The 17,230-nt window shown below is 37.1% G+C and overlaps 1 protein-coding gene across 1 annotated transcript in view; it reads left to right on the top strand.

Moving 5' to 3' along the window:
- Nucleotides 1–17,224, top strand: part of LOC106876360 (sulfotransferase 6B1) — a 31,533-nt gene extending 14,309 nt beyond the window's left edge. Inside the window, exons 3-5 of the mRNA XM_014924863.2 lie at nt 3,337–3,434; nt 13,376–13,556; nt 15,273–17,224. Coding sequence (XP_014780349.1) covers nt 3,337–3,434; nt 13,376–13,556; nt 15,273–15,385 — 392 coding nt within the window. The 3' untranslated portion in view covers nt 15,386–17,224. The remainder of the gene's footprint in view (nt 1–3,336; nt 3,435–13,375; nt 13,557–15,272) is intronic.
- The last annotated feature ends 6 nt before the right edge of the window (nt 17,225–17,230 follow it).

Genomic DNA, 17,230 nt, shown 5'->3' with positions numbered 1-17,230 from the left:
ACATACATATACATACATACATATATATACATATATATATACATATATATATATGATGAGAAGGTTACAATTTTAATATCAAAGATCCCTATGGATCACACAGGTTGTAATCCTTTGAAACATATGTAGGAATAAAGTATGCAATTATAACATGCGTTTTCTCCATTCCTTAAATTCTTAAATATACTCAAATACCCAAAATTTCAAGGAGTTCCTGCCTTAAAAACAGGAACTAAACCACAGTTATTTTGTGTTCTTTGCTAACATTGGTTTCTATTAACCCATTTATTCTATCAGAAGAATTTTTATTCATTAAGATAGAAGAAATACACATAAGAACATTAGTAATAAAGATATGGCTAAATTCACCCAGTTTGATACTATAGACTTTTATCACTCTATATCTAGAGATATAGAAGGATAAAAGTCTATAGTATGGTCTTTTAAAGTAATAAAAGCCTCTCTCCTAGCTTGATAAAGCCATTGTGTTTGCTATATCATTTGTCAATATTGACTTTATAGACTATAGACCTAAATTTTATCAAGTATGCGAAGAAAACACTACTGTTTGGTTAAAGATTAGCATGGGTTAAAAGTTTGCATAATGATGAACTATTTGATGTATCTATGGGGTCATACGATTGTGCTGACATCTGTGATCTCGTGGGTTTGTTTATATTGAACACATTAAGATCTAAGTACCCATCTCATGATGTTGGCCTATATTGAGATGATGGTGTGCGTATTTCCCATGGGTGTGATGGTCACACCCTTGATAGATTTAGAAAACAACTTATTTCTACCTTCAGCTAATTAGGCTTTAAAATTACAGAAGTGACTAATTTGTCTATAGTTGATTATTTATGTGTTTCTCTAGACCTGAACTCCTCATATAAGCATTTCCATAAGCCTGATGAGAAACTCACATATAAACACAGATACAGGAACTCACAGATACAGGAAAATATTTAACAGGCGTTCTGTGAAATTATCATATAGCTGCTGCCCCAATACCAAAAGCCTGAATCCAATTGTAACTGTCATGCCCCAAGATCCTGTCCACTTGACCAACGATGTATGATTAAATCTGTCATATATGAGGTAGAAGTTACTGCAGCTCTAAATGATATTACAACCAATAAGAAGACCTATATTGTATTATGTAAAGGAAAATTTTAAAATTGCTATACCAATCACATAACCTCCTTCTGCCATAAAGAGAAAAGCAAGGCTAGCTAACACCACACGTGATTAAGTAGAAAATAATTGAGAAATCTTTATCTTGTTAATGGATCAAATAAATGTAGGCTTTGTTTAGCTGAAAGAGCTCAGCTGCTGTTCAGATCTAAGATCCATAACTCTCTACTGAACTCTATGTCAGACATTTTCAGTGGTTGCAAGCATATGTATAAATATATTTGGAAGAAATAGAAAATTCTGTCTATTCCTAATAAACTTGTTGATATCTTTCCAACTTTATAATTTAAGGTCTAAGGGAGATAACTCGATTAATTTTTAAAAACTTTTTACTTTCTACATTTTTGTTATGTTTTCGTTTTCCTCTCATTTTGACCTTCCAGGTTTTCAGTATGCTACCTTCTTAGCTTTTTTTGTGTTTCTTCTCTTATTCAATTTTTTTTAGTTTGTTATATGTGGTTTGAGCCTGATTAATATATTTGACACATTTCTCAACATATGAAACTATTAGTTGCACTTAAAGACTTGTATTGTGTCCTTTAAATTAATAATATTCATCTTTCACCAGATGGGGCACTTTTTTTGTTGATCTTTTTATCATGGAACAGTGTGTATATATATATATATATATATATATATATAAACCATAAAAAGTTAGGAGGTATGAGAGGTGAATATAGTTATTCAACCATTTGTCATCCTTAGGGTTATACCCATTTTGTAGCCTTCTTTGTGTTGTAATAATTTCAGTGTGGAAGAAATTATGCTTATATGTTTGCATTAATATGTATCTTCACAAATCAAAGCAAATACAGAAAGCTGGCCCATCAGATCACCAGGACATCAAAGTTGAAGTGTTGGTGTAACCATGATGTTCTGGTGATCTGATAGCCAGCTTTCTGTATTTGCATTGAATTTATTTGCATTAATTTCCCCGTTGAATTAATTTACACCAAACTTATTAAGATATGAACAGGCCAAAGAGACACAACTCTTAATTTTCTTTTTCTTTTTTCTCTTTTCATATTCCTTTCATCCTTTCTTCATGTTTTCTTAAAGACCAGTGAACTTTCTCATTTTTTTTCAAAGACCAGCATCCTTTCTTGTTTTTTTTTTTCAAAAGAGACCATCAATGTTCACATCTCATACTTCCTGACTTTTTATAATTTCATTGATCAGATCTTCTGGATTTCAGCTGCATGGACACTCTACATTGCACCTCTCTGTACTGGATTACTATGTGGACTGTTAGCCGAGTCATTCAGAGGAGTTTTTGTGATAGTGACACAATTCTCTGAATCCATATATTTGGCAGAAGAAACTGATAGAATAACTACCAGACTTAAAAAAAAAAAACCCAAAACACATAGAAACTAGAGTCAATTTGTTTGACTTTAAACCTTGAAAGTGGTAGACCAGAATTGCTGCAGTCCAATGATGGAAACAAATAAAAGATAACAGATAATCATTGACTCAGAAATATAATTACTATATGTAAAATAACAAGGGAAACTGTATGTGATCACTTGACCTGTTCAAAATAGCAACCAAATCTCACACAAATTACATTTTCTCTTTTTAAAAAAATGAAGGATAGATTGGATAATGTTGTCCTGAATACATTGTATTTGTAAAATGATAGGATGGTTATAGCTGGAATACCTTTGATTAGAGGTCTGCTTGACCATGACTGCTGATCTGGTACTAGATAACAACCAATGATAAATGGGGTGACTTCATTATAATTACTTCCTTAGTCTGCTAGAAATAGAAGCTAAATCGAGGCTTAGATCACAACATATTGTTTTTAAAAATAAAAGGAAGGATACAAATATTGGATAACATAGTTCTAGACACACTCCAGAAAAGACAAGATGGGCATGGTTGGAGCAGTTTTTATCATAAAATCAGCTCAGTCATGGCTGACAACAATGTACAGATTTAATAAAGCTAGATGTTTTCTATTTTCTTTACTGTTTTTGATGGTTTTGCTAGGAAATTGAATTCTGATTACACAAAAAGACATTAAACCCCACTGCAAACAACAAAGAAAAAATCAAAATGCAACAAAAAATATATAACAATATTCTTCAGCATTCATGTTGATTTGAAATCGTCTTTTTTTTTGTCTCATTTCAGTATTTTATGGTGACTATTTGAAATATCATTTATCATGGTTAAAGGCTATTCAAGACAAACCTAATGCATTAATCATCTCTTATGAAGAAGCTTCTCAGGTAAGAAGAAATGTAAAGTTTCACAATTTAAATTTCGAATACATACATATATATGTTGTTCAAATTTACAGAAAACTAAAGACGAAGACAGGTGTAGGAACAACCAGCAGGTGTAATATTAGTTTAATGCTCTGGAAGAATGGAAAAGTCTTTGATGTTTCAAGCCTACGCTCTTCAACAGAAAGGATTAAGAGGAAAAAAAAAAACAGAGAGAGAAAAAAAATTAGTAGAGATGTTCAACATAGTGAAATGGCTGGAAGTGAGAGGCTGAATGAAAGGGAGATGATGATAATAATAATAATAATAATAATAATAATAATAATAATAATAATAATAATAATGGTGGCCCTGATGAAGTAAGGTGCGCAAGCATGTGAATGTATGTATGTGAGAATGGTGTGTGTGTGTGTGTGTGTGTGTGTGTGTGTGTGTGTGTGTGTGTGTGTGTGTGTGTGTATGTGTGAATGAGGGTGAGTGTGTAAGTATGTATGTGTGAGCGAGCTGAAAATTATGTGGACCTGTGTGTATGTGTATAAGTAATCCAGTGTGTACATTATGTGGAGTGATATGCATTTCATGTACTGGTATGTATGTGTGTATGTACATATGTGTGGGGTTATCATGTGTGTGCAAACTCATGGGCCTGTGTGTATGTGTACAAGTAACCTAAATTGTGCATTGTGGAATGATGGGCGTTTTGTGTATTTGTGTATGTATGGATGTGTGTATATGTGTGAGGCTAACGTATGTGTGCATGCGCATACATGCATATGTAATCGCTTGTGTCTAGCAGTTGATGTGAGCTCATTAAGTTGATGTGTGCACATGTGTATGTGTGTGTCTGTGATCATATAGTGTGCATGTGTATAGTGTATGCTTGTGGGCGAAAGTTATGTTTACGCATGTTATGTATGTGTGTGGATAATGTCTGTGTTCAGGCATAATGTACTTTTTGAAGTGAATGCTGCATTGTGGGAGAATGTACATATATATATATATATATATATATATATATCTGTAGATAGATCCTTAGATGTGACGGTGATGGTAGTTTCTCATTGTCCATGAACAATCTGCATAGATGATATTCTTTTATTCGTTTATTTGCTTCAGTTATTTGAATGTGGCCAGGACTTATTCTTTGTAAGCCTAGTACTTATTCTATTGGTCTCTTTTGCTGAACTGCCAAGTTACAGGAATGTAATTTATGGGATGGGAATTGAAACCATAATCTTGTGATTGTGAATGCAACACCTAACCATTAGGCCACACAACTGCACTACACACACACACACACACACACACACACATACATAGTGGTTGCTTTCTTGTATATGAGCAAAGCCATTGCTAGAAAAAATCGATAATGCAAAGTGAGGTCTTTATATGACTCTTGAGCCCTGCCAAAGATTTGCACATTTTATTGCATAATGCATAGTTGTGCAGGCTGGCAGAAGGAACAGCAAACCTTTCCACAGGTTGCACATGGTCTGTTATGAACAATAGCTGCAGCCCAGCTTAGAAAAGATTGATTCCTGGGAGTTCTCTGATGGCTGACCAGGCTTGCATGGCTCAAGCATTTCCTCCTAAAAATCTCTCTCTCTCTCTCTCACACACACACATGAAGGGGAGGTATCCTAGTTTTAGAATAGGTCCAACTTGTCCCAACATGCAAAACATGATTAAAATGGTTGGCAACAGAAAGGGCACCAGATTGTAAATTAGTGTCTCCGAAATGCTATCCAACACTTGCCAGCATGGAAAAGCAGAATAAAATGATAATGATGACGATAACACTGTTGGTCCTTATGATGATGACGACGATGAGAAGGAGGAGGAGGGTATATTATTATCATCATCATTGTTTTTACATCTTCTTTCATGCTTGCATCGAGTTACATGAGACCCATTGAGGCTAAAAGATCTTCTGATCTTTTTACCGTCAACCATTATTTGTGTTTTGAAATAAAGGATTTTTTTTTTATTTCACTGATTGTTACAGGTCCAATGAACTTGGAGAATGTGAACAATGCCACTACTTTTCGCTTTGATGAAATTAATGAGGGCATGCAAAACAGATATTCACGTATGTACACAAACACATACACACACACACACACACACACATGCACACACCCATCCTCAAACATGCACACACACACACTCACACACATGGGCCCTGAGTGCAGATGACATGCAAAGGCTGAAGAGGAACGAAGTTGGTATGTTCTGCTTGATGTGCGATGTCAGCATGCATGTCCAACAGCACTGGTGTATTGAGAGAGAAGTTGGGCTCAAGTGGAATTATATACAAGAGAGAGGTATAAGAGGAATTATGTGCAAGAGAGGAGGAGACTGTGCTAGTTCGGCCATGTGATGTTGATGGATGAGGACAGTTGCATAAAGAAGTGCTAATCATTTAAAGTGGAAGGAATTTGTGAAAGAGGAAGACCCAGGAAAACATGGAACCAAGTATTGAAGGCCAATCTCAAAATGTTGAGCTTTATGGAGGGGATGACAGAGGACAGAGATATTGGGTGCATTGCTGTTTTCAGCAAGACCATCACAACAGAATTGAGATCCTAAAACCAAGGTGCCATGTGAAAAGCATTGATGTGGGTGCTGGTGCCATGTCATAAGTACTGGTGCTGGTGCCATGTCAAAAGCACCTAGTATACCCTGTGCATTTGTAATGTGAGGAGTTTAGAAGTTTTTTCACAGTGGCAGCAACTGTGATTGATCCTAGTATGATGAGAAATATTACTTCTAAAACTGCTTGAAATGGTATACTTGGATTCAGTGGCAAATTTTGGTAAACAACCACCAAGTTTGTTTAATGTAGAATCATGTACAAATTTGAAGCAAGATTTAGAGATTTGATTAATTTACACTGATTTGTCAGAAACAAAACATAGGGCTGCTTGGTTCTTATCATTACCTCTTAACATTTGTGAATGTTTATTTGACCTAACAACCACTGATATTGGTACAGGCACAGAACTGAAATTTATTATAGATAAGCTTGATAAAGTTTACTTTTATGATAAGAATATGACTGTGTACATGACATTCAAAAAATTCTATTCTACAAGTCTGAATGATTTCCTCACCTGGTACAAGGTTAATTCCAGAAGTTTTGAGACCTTTTTTTTAGGAGAGGCAGTTATAACTATCCTAGATTATTGCAGTTTTAGAATATCATTATTATGCATCTTATAAGCTGAGATGCCAACTTTTGTTATTCCAGATTGAAGGATACGGCTGTTATAGCACTTTAAACACACCCTTGACTAGTTTGCAGAATGCAGTCGGAACAAGGAAACAATTTGGAAGCTTGCTATGGATTAAAGTTTTGTGTTAAACTAGGTAAAAACGCTACAGAAACTTAGGAATACTCCATACTGTTTATAGATTAAATTGTATGAGGTGAGCACCTGAGTTTCACTGGCACAGGTCAAAGCATGTCTGATGAGAAGCTCATGATGATTCTTTAGTGAAGGAAGTCACAAATGAAGATATCAACACTTTAATGATTGGACTAAGTCATTAATCCAATGGCTGTGAAATGCCTCTGGTGCAGTAACAACGACACTTGTGTCCATGCATTAACAACTTTGTATCCAAGGTTTTATTCAGATGCATAACAGACAAATTCATACTGTGAGTACACAATGTTCAATAATGTTTTATCTGGGATTGAAGTAAAAGGTTCTGAACTTCTCACCATGTTCCATGATGACAGCAAAAAATAGGAGGAATTCAAAGTACAAAAATTACTTTCAGACAGGCACTAGGTGTAGAATACCATAGCGAGTTACTGGTAGGAAAGAATATCGAAATTGTGTGCCTGGCTCTCTCTCCAATGTTGACCTCGTTGCATCTTAGAGAAAAAGAGAGAAATTCAATTGGAATTCACTCTTAAGTAGGCGATATTGCTTCTCCTGTGTGTGGTTTAGCAGTTACGCCTTGTATGCTAGCAAAGGGGAACTAACCAATGTTTGCTTGGAATGTTCTAGAACATTTGACAGGGGAAATAACTGTAGTTGATTCCCAACGAATATTTTGTTGGCTATGAACCTGTTTCAAATAGTGTTGTCTACATTAAACCCCACCCCCAGACTGAAAGGAATGAAAAGCTTGAGCAGGCAAAAAGTGAAACTGTAGGCAATGAAAGAAGTGATTGCTTGTATTACACAAGGGGGAGCAGAGACACAAGGAGCATGGTAAAGTGCTAAATCATGGAAGATGGCAAAATGTAAACAATGCATGCAAATACAAGATTATGCGAATAAAAGAATAGAAACATGTAAAAACAAACGCATATAACATGCGAAATACATGTAGTAATATGTGCAAAGAAAAGATGCAGCAAAACAGTTTGTTAAATTGTACAGTTTGTTCAAAACAGGTGGTGTATCAACAGGCAGAGTTTATGTTAATGCGAAAAGGTGATTAAATAGTTTTGGACAGTTTATGTGACCAAGTTACAGTTCTACCATTTCGTGTGACAGAAGGTGGAGCGGAATGTGGTGTTCGCGAATGTTGTTTGGAAGCTTGTAAAGACGTTTGAGGTTGATGTGAAGTTGTTGTTGGTTGCGTGAGTGCGACAGGTGTGTCAGGCGTGTCAGGCGTGTCAGGTAGTGGAATAAGACTTTCAGAGAAAGCCTTCTTTACTCTGTCAATAGATACAGCCTCTTTCCGACTGTCAATGTCCACGGTGAAAAGTTTTGGTGTGTGTGAAAGCACACAGAAAGGGACTGAGTAGGGCAGTGTAAGGGGTCCTTTCACGGAATCATTCTACAAAAAAACATGTGTCCATGAAGAGATATCTGCTGGAACAGCATAAGAAATAGACTGGTCACGAGGTGCCTGGTGATGTATAATGCAGGATCTGGATGCAGTGAGTCAACTGGTGCAAACATTTGACCAGGAAGTGCCAAAGTGGTACCATACAGGAGTTCAGCTGAGGAGTAGCCCAAATCTGCTTTAACAGAGGACCGGCAACCTAGGAGAATGATAGGAAGAAATTCGGTCCTTCATTGTGGATTTGAGTTGCTTGAAGTGCAGCCTTTAACTGCCTATGCAATCTTTCCACCACTCCATTCAAGGCTGGGTGGTAACTAGTCATATGAATGTGTTGTATACCCAGTAGCTGTGGCAGTTCACAGAAAAGGGAGGCTTCGAATTGGCGTCCAGAGTCAGTGGTGATCCTGGAGGGGATGCCAAAGCAAGCAATCCAACCTGAGATGAGAGCCTGAACCACAGACTCGGCAGTAATATCTACTAGGGGTATGGCCTCTGGCTATCAGGAGAACCGATCAGTACAAGTCAAAATGTATGTGAAACTGGAACTGATGGGCCAAGGACCAACCAGATCAATATGGGTGTGTCAGAAGTGAGTGTCTGGCAGACTGAGCTGTCCCAACGGAGCATGAACACCCTGGAGCGCTGACACTGCAAACAAGAATGTGCCCAAGTGGTGATTGTATGATGCACATCAGGCCAGAAGAATCGGGCTGTGATAAGCTTCACCGTCGCAGCAATGCCTGGATGTGACAATGAATGCAGAGCGTCAAGGATGGTGCAGCGATGATCAGGAAAGAGCAGTCTGGGTGAACCAATGGAAACATCGCAGAGGATGTTCCCCTCAGCAGACAACAGTGGCAGGTACTCAAACTTGCAGCAAGAAAACTGAGCAGAAGAAATGTTGAATGAATCCAAGGAAGGCTGGACTGAAGCAATGGTGACCAGATCAATCAGAGCAGGAGACGAAACGGACTGCAGAGGAAGCCTAGACAAAGCATCAGCAGGTATATTGGCAGATCCAGCAATATGGCATATATCACTGGTGAACTGAGAAATGAAGTCCAAGTGTCTGTATGCCCTCGGTGAGTAATTCTCTGACTTGGATTGTAGAGCAAACACGAGCAGTTTACGGTCCATGAATATCATGAATTCCCGACCTTCAATGAGGTGGTAGAAGTGTCTCACAGCATGAGAAACAGCTAACAGCTCTCTATTGAAAGTGCTATACCTTTGTTCAGCTGGTTTCAGTTGGCATGAGAAAAACGCTAGTGGTTGAGTCTGGTGGTTGATTGTCTGTTGCAATAAAGTGCCAATACCAACATTTGAGGCATCAACGGTTAAGGAGAAAGATGAGATTTGATGGATTCAAAAGACTGCAAAGCATTGGAAGGAAGAGAAATAGGAGAATCTTTCTTTTTCTTGTCCTTCAAAAGCTGAGTCAAGGGAAACAATTTGTCTGCACAGTGAAGAATGAAGCAACGATAGAAGTTGATTAACCCTAAGAAATGACGTAACTGTTTCAATGAGGTGCAGGGTGAAAGTTGCTGAATCACTTCCACCTTTGCCAGCAGAGGCTGAATGCCTTCAGTGTCTATAAGATGTTCCAGGAACTCCAACGAAATAGTACCAAACACACACTTTGCAGGGTTGACCTTGGCATTGTATGACTGGAGATGCTGGAACAACTGAGATAGGTGTTGATGATGATGTTCAACTGTGTCGCTGGCTATGAGGAGATTGTCCACATAAGCAAAAATGAAATCCATCCCATGAACAACTTTATAAATAAACAGCTGGAAAGTGCTGGCGGCATTGCGCAGTCCCAATGGCATGGATAAGAACTCGAATGAGCCAAGTGGAGTAGTCATGGCTGTTTTCAGGATGTCTGCTGGGTTCACTGGTATTTGGTGGTATGCACATACCAAGTCAATCTGGGAGAAAATGGTGCATCCATGTAAAGCTGATGAAAAGTCCTGAAGAAGTGGTAAGGGATATTTGTCAGGGGTAGTGATGGCATTGAGGTGTCTGAAATCACCAACCGGTCAAAAGTCTGCAGTACCTTTTTTTTTAGCCATGTGTAAAGGAGATGCCCATGGACTCATGGATGGTCGAATAAGTCCAAGCTCTTTCATGATGAATTTTTTTCTGTTGAGCCGTTGGTCAACTCGTGAACTCTTCGGAAAAATTTTGTTGGGTTTCTATCCTCCAAATGTCCGTCCTCCAAGAGTGAGTGAAAGCGACTCCTGGAGGATTTAGAATTCCTGCAAAGGGCCTTCTGCTTTTATACTGCTGTAGGAAGCATCTGGTGGCATGTCTGTGATTAGGTCTCTGATGGTGAGCACTGATGGTGAAGGAATCTCACTCAATATGATGAACCGACTGAATGTTATTGGATACAAAGTATGATTCCAGCTGAGCAAACCACATCTTAGGACAGCCATGATAGTGGGGTAGAGTGACGTGACTCATGTTCGGTGGGAAAAAATGTAATACAAGTCTAGAAGAAGGAAAAGATGAGCTGGATGTGACCAAAAACCAGAAAATTCCATGCGTGGTCATGAGCAAACAGGATAACGTCCGCCAACAAGAAAAAATGTCAGGAGACAAGGACAAGGATAAAAGAAAATGTAAAGTTGTACCTGAGCAAGGGAAAATATGCCACACAATGAAATATGGAGTTTGCAACAGAAAAGGTTCACAGACACAGTTGTTTAGCAGCTATCGAACACATGAACACAGTTTGACATTGCCATTAGGAGAAAATTTCATGTGGAGAAATATGGTTGTAACAGCTATCAAATGGTTGGTCAAAAAAATATTCCACAGAGAAGTTCCACACATCAGGCAGTTTTGAGGCGGAGTCGACTTGGGCTATGCATTTCTTCTCGTAAAACATCTTTGCACCCTTTCTGTTTCAGAGGGAACCTTTCCCGCCAAAAGATGGCGTAGAAACTTTCTCACAACCAACAGGTGTGTCCTTTTTTCTGTCTGGAGTCACCACTTTAACGAGTTGGTCACTGGTGTGGGAGAACTTGCCTGCTGAAAAAATTCATAGCTTTCCACATGTGATAGAGCTGATGATGTAGAGGCAATCATGAAGTTGAACGTTGTAAATCATATAGCAGGCAATGGCTGTTGAAGCAACGGCTGTAGATCTTTTTACTCAGTGTCACCACTTTAGCGGAGGAAGTCACTAATGAAGATGTCAACACATTAATGACTGGACGGAGTTATTAATCCAATGGTTTTCAAATAGCGTTGCCTGCTATTCCCTTTTTTGATAGTAAAGGACATAATCTACATAAACTGGGTAACCTCTAGTCAGATGGTCAACAAAGAGTACTTTCTGGGGGTTTTGAGGAAGTTCAGAAAGAAATTTCATCATAAAATGCCAGAACATTTATACCAGTTCACAATTCCATTCTGGTAACCAACTACTTGATAGAGATGGGCATCAAAACTGTCCCTCACCTTCCCCACAATCGAGACCTTGCTCCCTGTGAATTTTGGTTGCTCTCCAAACTGAAGGAGAAGATGAAGGAGGCTGTAGTAAGGGTCCTGGACATGTTTGGTTTTGAGGATTTCCATGGGGCCTTCACAAAGTGGCTGGAGCACTACAACAAGTGCACTGATGTCAGAGGATACTCCTTTGAAGGAGATTAAAGTTTTGTACTTCTTTGAAGTTAATAAATGCCTCCACTGAAAATGCCTAAAATCTTCTGGAATGTACCTTGTGTAAATTTCTTTAATCAAAAACCATTGCAATTTACTTTTCTAGGAGGCATGTGCAGGCTGTTTTATTCTCAATGCTGTTAACACTTTGATGGAAAATGAAAAGCAAGCATGTACCACATGTTCTCATCCAATATATGAATTCAGAAAGACATGTACCTACTGTAAAAAATGAACTAGTGACTGTAAACTTTAACCACTGCAAGACTGAAAGAGGGAAGGAGCACAAGTACTTATATATAAAAAGTGCAACTGTCAATCTTATCATGGTCTGAGATCAAATCCTACTGATAGTGACTGTAAGATCATATGTTTTAAGTACAAGTTCACTAAACATTTTCCCAGAGACCGTAATATAAATGTGTCTATGCTGATGATAATTATGGCTGTTCCTGGAAAAGGAAGTGCCTTGCTACAGCTGGGTAACTCACCGTGTTATAGCATAACTAGTTTCATAAGCCAGTATATAGATTAGCTTTAAAGACATGATATTTGTTGAAATGATGTGTATCTCACAATAGCTGCTGAAGCTGCATATAACTTATGGTTTATAAAGTTGTTGGGTCCTAAGGTACAGAAAAACTGTCAAAGCAATGCGTAGATTGTGATTGTTGGTGAAGTTGTCATTGACTTGTGATTAGAAAAGCTTACGTAAAAATGGTTTATGGTCTACTATTGCTGTTTTCATTATATCGGGTTGTAAAAGAGAGAACTGAGTACTGAGATGTTGTCAAAGTGTTGAGGTCCTGAGAGGTGAGAACATCCCCCTGTTATTTTGAGCTGAGAGCCATTGGTGAAAGTTGCCAAGGCATGTGTTAAGAGCCCTTTCGACCATTTCCATTCTGTCATGCAAAAGCGTTCATTTTCTTTTATAATAGCATAATTAATTTATGCATGGTACAGTCCACTGTTAGAGCAGTTCATTTCTTGAATAACTATGAATTCCACCATGTTAGCAATCACCAGTTTGATATGGATCAAGACAGTTAGTAACAAACAAAATTTTTAAAAGAATTAGACAATTTAGTGTTTAATCTTTTTCAATGGAATGCAATGATTATGTAGCAAACTTTTAATGAGAGGATTGTTACTACACGAGACTTAATCACTCAACATTTGTATCATGTTTTAATGTTTATTGTTTCACAAAATTTCAAAATCAAGCAGTACAGAATGATCTTGATGCCATAAAATACAGCGAGTAAAATAACATTTCACTTAATCTCTGGGAGCTCCTAGACTACCATCTCAAAAATGCCTATAATAAAATCTGTGACAAAATAGATAGCAGTATATCATTTGGGACTGTTTTATCAAGCACAGTAGACTGGACATAAAGGGAGGTAACGAGGTTAATGGAAATGGCACAAAATATTTGAGTTCATATTTTCTTTATATTTTAGGACCTTGAAAATGTTGTGTCTAAAATCGCTAGATTCCTTCAAGTTGAAGTGGAACCAGACCTGTGCAAAGACATTGCTGACTTGTGCACATTTAAGAAGATGAAAGCTGAGAAGAAATCTGAAAATATCGGACCACTTCCTACAGTTTTATGGAAGCCAAATATTTCATTTTACCGTACTGGTATGTTAACGGTTTTTTTTCTTTTTAGTTTTGTTCATGTTATTAGTTATATCCTGGGTTCAAATTCTATTCAGCATGCATTAGAATCATTTAATTTCTTTTCCTTTTATATAATCCCACCAATTTGTTACTGGTTTCTAGTATAAATAGACTGCTTTTTTAAAAGACTCATATTTAAATACAAACCTACCATCATAATTTCATGTAATATTCTTTTGTTTAAAGCTACATCCAAACCTTAATGTAGTGTCTTCTACTATCACCTCGGACCAACAAAAGCCTTGTGACTGGATTTGGTAGACGGAAACTTAAAGAAGCCTGCCATATATATATATATATATATATGTACATGTATATATCTGTGTGTGTCTTTGTGTCTGTGTTTGTCCCCCACCAATACTTGACAACTAGTATTGGTGTGTTTACATCCCTGTACATTAGCAGTTTGTCAAAAGAAACTGATAGAATAAGTACTAGACTTGAAAAAAAAAGTCCTGGGGTCGATTCATCTGACTAAAGCCCTTTAAGGTGGTGCCCCAGCATGGCCATAGTTTAATGACTGAAACAAGTAAAAGATAAAAGACCCATCCATCCATCTTCCTACCCACTATTCCTGGGATGGTCATGGCAGTAGATTCGTCAGGTGCCTCCTGCATAGGACCGTATCAGAAGCAACTGTCATTACATTTTCTGGCTGAATTCTCAAGCATGACTAACTGAGACTATTACCCAAACATCTTTTTCTTGGTTTAATCCTACGTCTCCTGCCAGTTTGCTTGGCTTGAAGAATCCAGTTTTTCAGTCTTTTCCTGTAACATTCTAACAGCATGTCTATAGTATCAATTCACAGAAGTAATAGCTTGACCTGAAGAGACACCCTGATCTTCCTGATCTCACCCTGTCACGTAATGGTATTCCAGAAATCCTTGGGAGAAATCTCATTTTGGCCACTTATATTTGTCATTGTAATTTTTGTTTATTACACAACACTTCTGACCAAAGATGATGATAGGAATGAAAACTGAATTGAAGATAGCAAATTTGGCTTTTTTACCAATCTCTCTTCATCTGAGAATTAAATATTGAAGCTGGTACATTGCTAATTTTGAAACAAATGTTTGTATCTGCAGCGGACCTCTGTAACTCTACATAACTTTCTTTGCTGACTCTAACCACTATATCAAGTCTGTTATATTCACATTTGGCAAACATTTTCTGTGAATATTCATTCCATCACCATTACATGAATTGATTGTGCGGATGTATGTGTGTGTGTGTGTGTGTGTGTGTGTGTGTGTGTGTGTGTGTGTGTGTGTGTGTGTGTGTGTGTGTGTGTGTGTGTGTGTGTGCATGCATTAATTACTTGTAGGGAACCATTTTTCATTATGCACCCATGATATACTACAATATATATTAAATGCTTTATAAGTTAATACTGTGTCCTACTGTGTTAGTAGTGCTATTAAATCACTTTTTAAGGTTATCACTACAGATTTTATATTGAAATTATTGGCAGCATTGATTTATTATGACATTTATATTAGACGTATTCAGATACAAAACATTGTAACAAATCAGTGTTTGCTATAACCTTTGTAGAAAATCTGTAGAGGCAACCTTAAAAAGCATGCCTCTATGTACATACTTTCTCTTTCATTTGTTTCCTTCATTATTTTACTGAACGTCTAATAGAAACTGTTTCTTTATTTCACCCAGGTAAAGTTGCCACTTGGAAGAATTGGCTTACTGTGTCACAGAGTGAAAGATTAGATGAACGCCTTAATAAAGAACTGAAAGATTATGCCAACCTGATCCAATTCAGTATCTGACCAGAATCCAAAACTGTTTGTGTATGTGATTTAAGTTCTTTTGTAAAATTCAAGACATTTGCTTCGATTAATTCTGTTCCCTGGACTTGTGAATATGTGAGTTAGTGCATGCATATGACTAGTTTTTTTCTTTGTACTGATATACTTGTACTCTGGTTCACAATTGTGTGTGTGATTGCTTTTAATGTATGCTTATAAGTATGTAAGTATGTATGTATGAACACGTGTATATATGTACGTATGTACATATGCAAATACTAGCTGGTGTACCCAGTAATTCCCGGGGGTAAAGATGTTCTATTGAAATGCCTTATTACTCTGATATAAGAAAGCAATTTCATTATAACTGCCACAAAAAGTGTATTTTCTGTCACAAAAAAGTACAAACAACCTTCAGCTGGAGGAGGAAGAGATTGGTGGAGGTTGGTGAGAGTGGTTTTTGGAGGTTGGTGACAACGATTGTCGGAAGTTGGTGAGAGAGTTTATATAAATATATGAATGAAGTGTTTGAAGAAAGTGCAATAATGACGTTTACACTCACTGCTGGTTGCTCTCAGTAACTGCCTTTAGCTTACGGAGTTCTTGTTTTTATAACTATCAAAAAGCAGCCAGAAGGATGGACATATTGAGAACAAAGGATTTCTTTGGCGGTTGGTTATCTCCATTCCAGCCAGTAGAAGAGGTTAGAAGGGTCAAGTGGCAAAGACATTATTCTGCTTAGCGAAGGCATCTGGGAAATGTATAACTGCTGTCTTTCACAGAAAGACTATTGTTTTACCACGAGAAAAGCGCTGTTGAAGTGTTAAGTGAAATTTGGCAATCGTGGATCGAATCCACGCTATGCCTGCATGAAGCCACTACAAATACGTTGTGGAATAAAAAGTTTACCTACTGTCATGGAAAAAGTGTAACTGTAAAAATGCAGAATTATCGGAGTAATGGGCATTCAAAAAAGTATGTATGTATAGAAATGTATGAATGAAATCCTTAATGTTTAAGATTCAAATTAAGGAAGTGCAATAATATTGTTTAGCAGTTCAAAACTGTGTGTAGTGAAATGCAGAATTAGGTTGGATGATCGTGAGAATCAAATATTGATCTTTTCGCTAAAAACTGCTGGTGGTATGGGTTATTTCCCTTGGGTTGTTTAAATAAAATATTAGTAATATGTAGTAGATAGAAGGATCCATTGGATGAGCCCTATTATCGATTTTTTTCAAAAAACTAAGTATGTCACAAGGTTTCCAGACATGAGTTCTACTCATGTGTCAAATAAAGTGATATTGTCTGCAAAAAATAGAAATTGGACACACAAAAATTCAATATTCAAAGTAATCAAACATAAACAATGAAATGGATTATTTCCCTCGAGTATTTAAAAAAAATATTGTGCAGATGCTATAGGTTATTTCCCTTGGGAGTTTAAAAAAAATAGCTATATGAGGTAGATATAAAGGTCCCTTCCAGGGGCCGTATTATCGATTTTTTAACAATCTAAGTATGTCACGTGGTTTCATCAAAATCAATAAAATGATGTAGGAGGAGTTAGCTAACAACACCACAAACAAGCACACACCGATTTTCCACATATGTAGTAGATATTCACGCATATGTATAAAATTGATGTGAGTCCTTAACAAAGAGATGAAATTCTTTTGTTTCAGTCAATTTAACTTTTTGGGCTTCTGGTTACTTGCATTGTTTGATGTTTGCCTGTCTGTGTGCATATTGTTTGTGTATGGATACACTTGAACTCATGGGCATGCATGTCATGATAGAACACAAGTATAGGTTTCATAATTTTATGCGTGTGTGTTTATATATTATATATATTTATATATTTAC

This window comes from Octopus bimaculoides, chromosome 24, assembly GCF_001194135.2.
Source record: "Octopus bimaculoides isolate UCB-OBI-ISO-001 chromosome 24, ASM119413v2, whole genome shotgun sequence".
NCBI classification, from domain to species: Eukaryota; Metazoa; Mollusca; class Cephalopoda; order Octopoda; family Octopodidae; genus Octopus; species Octopus bimaculoides.
The sequence above is the reverse complement of the archived record's forward strand: the minus strand, read 5'-3'. Positions and strand labels throughout refer to the sequence as shown.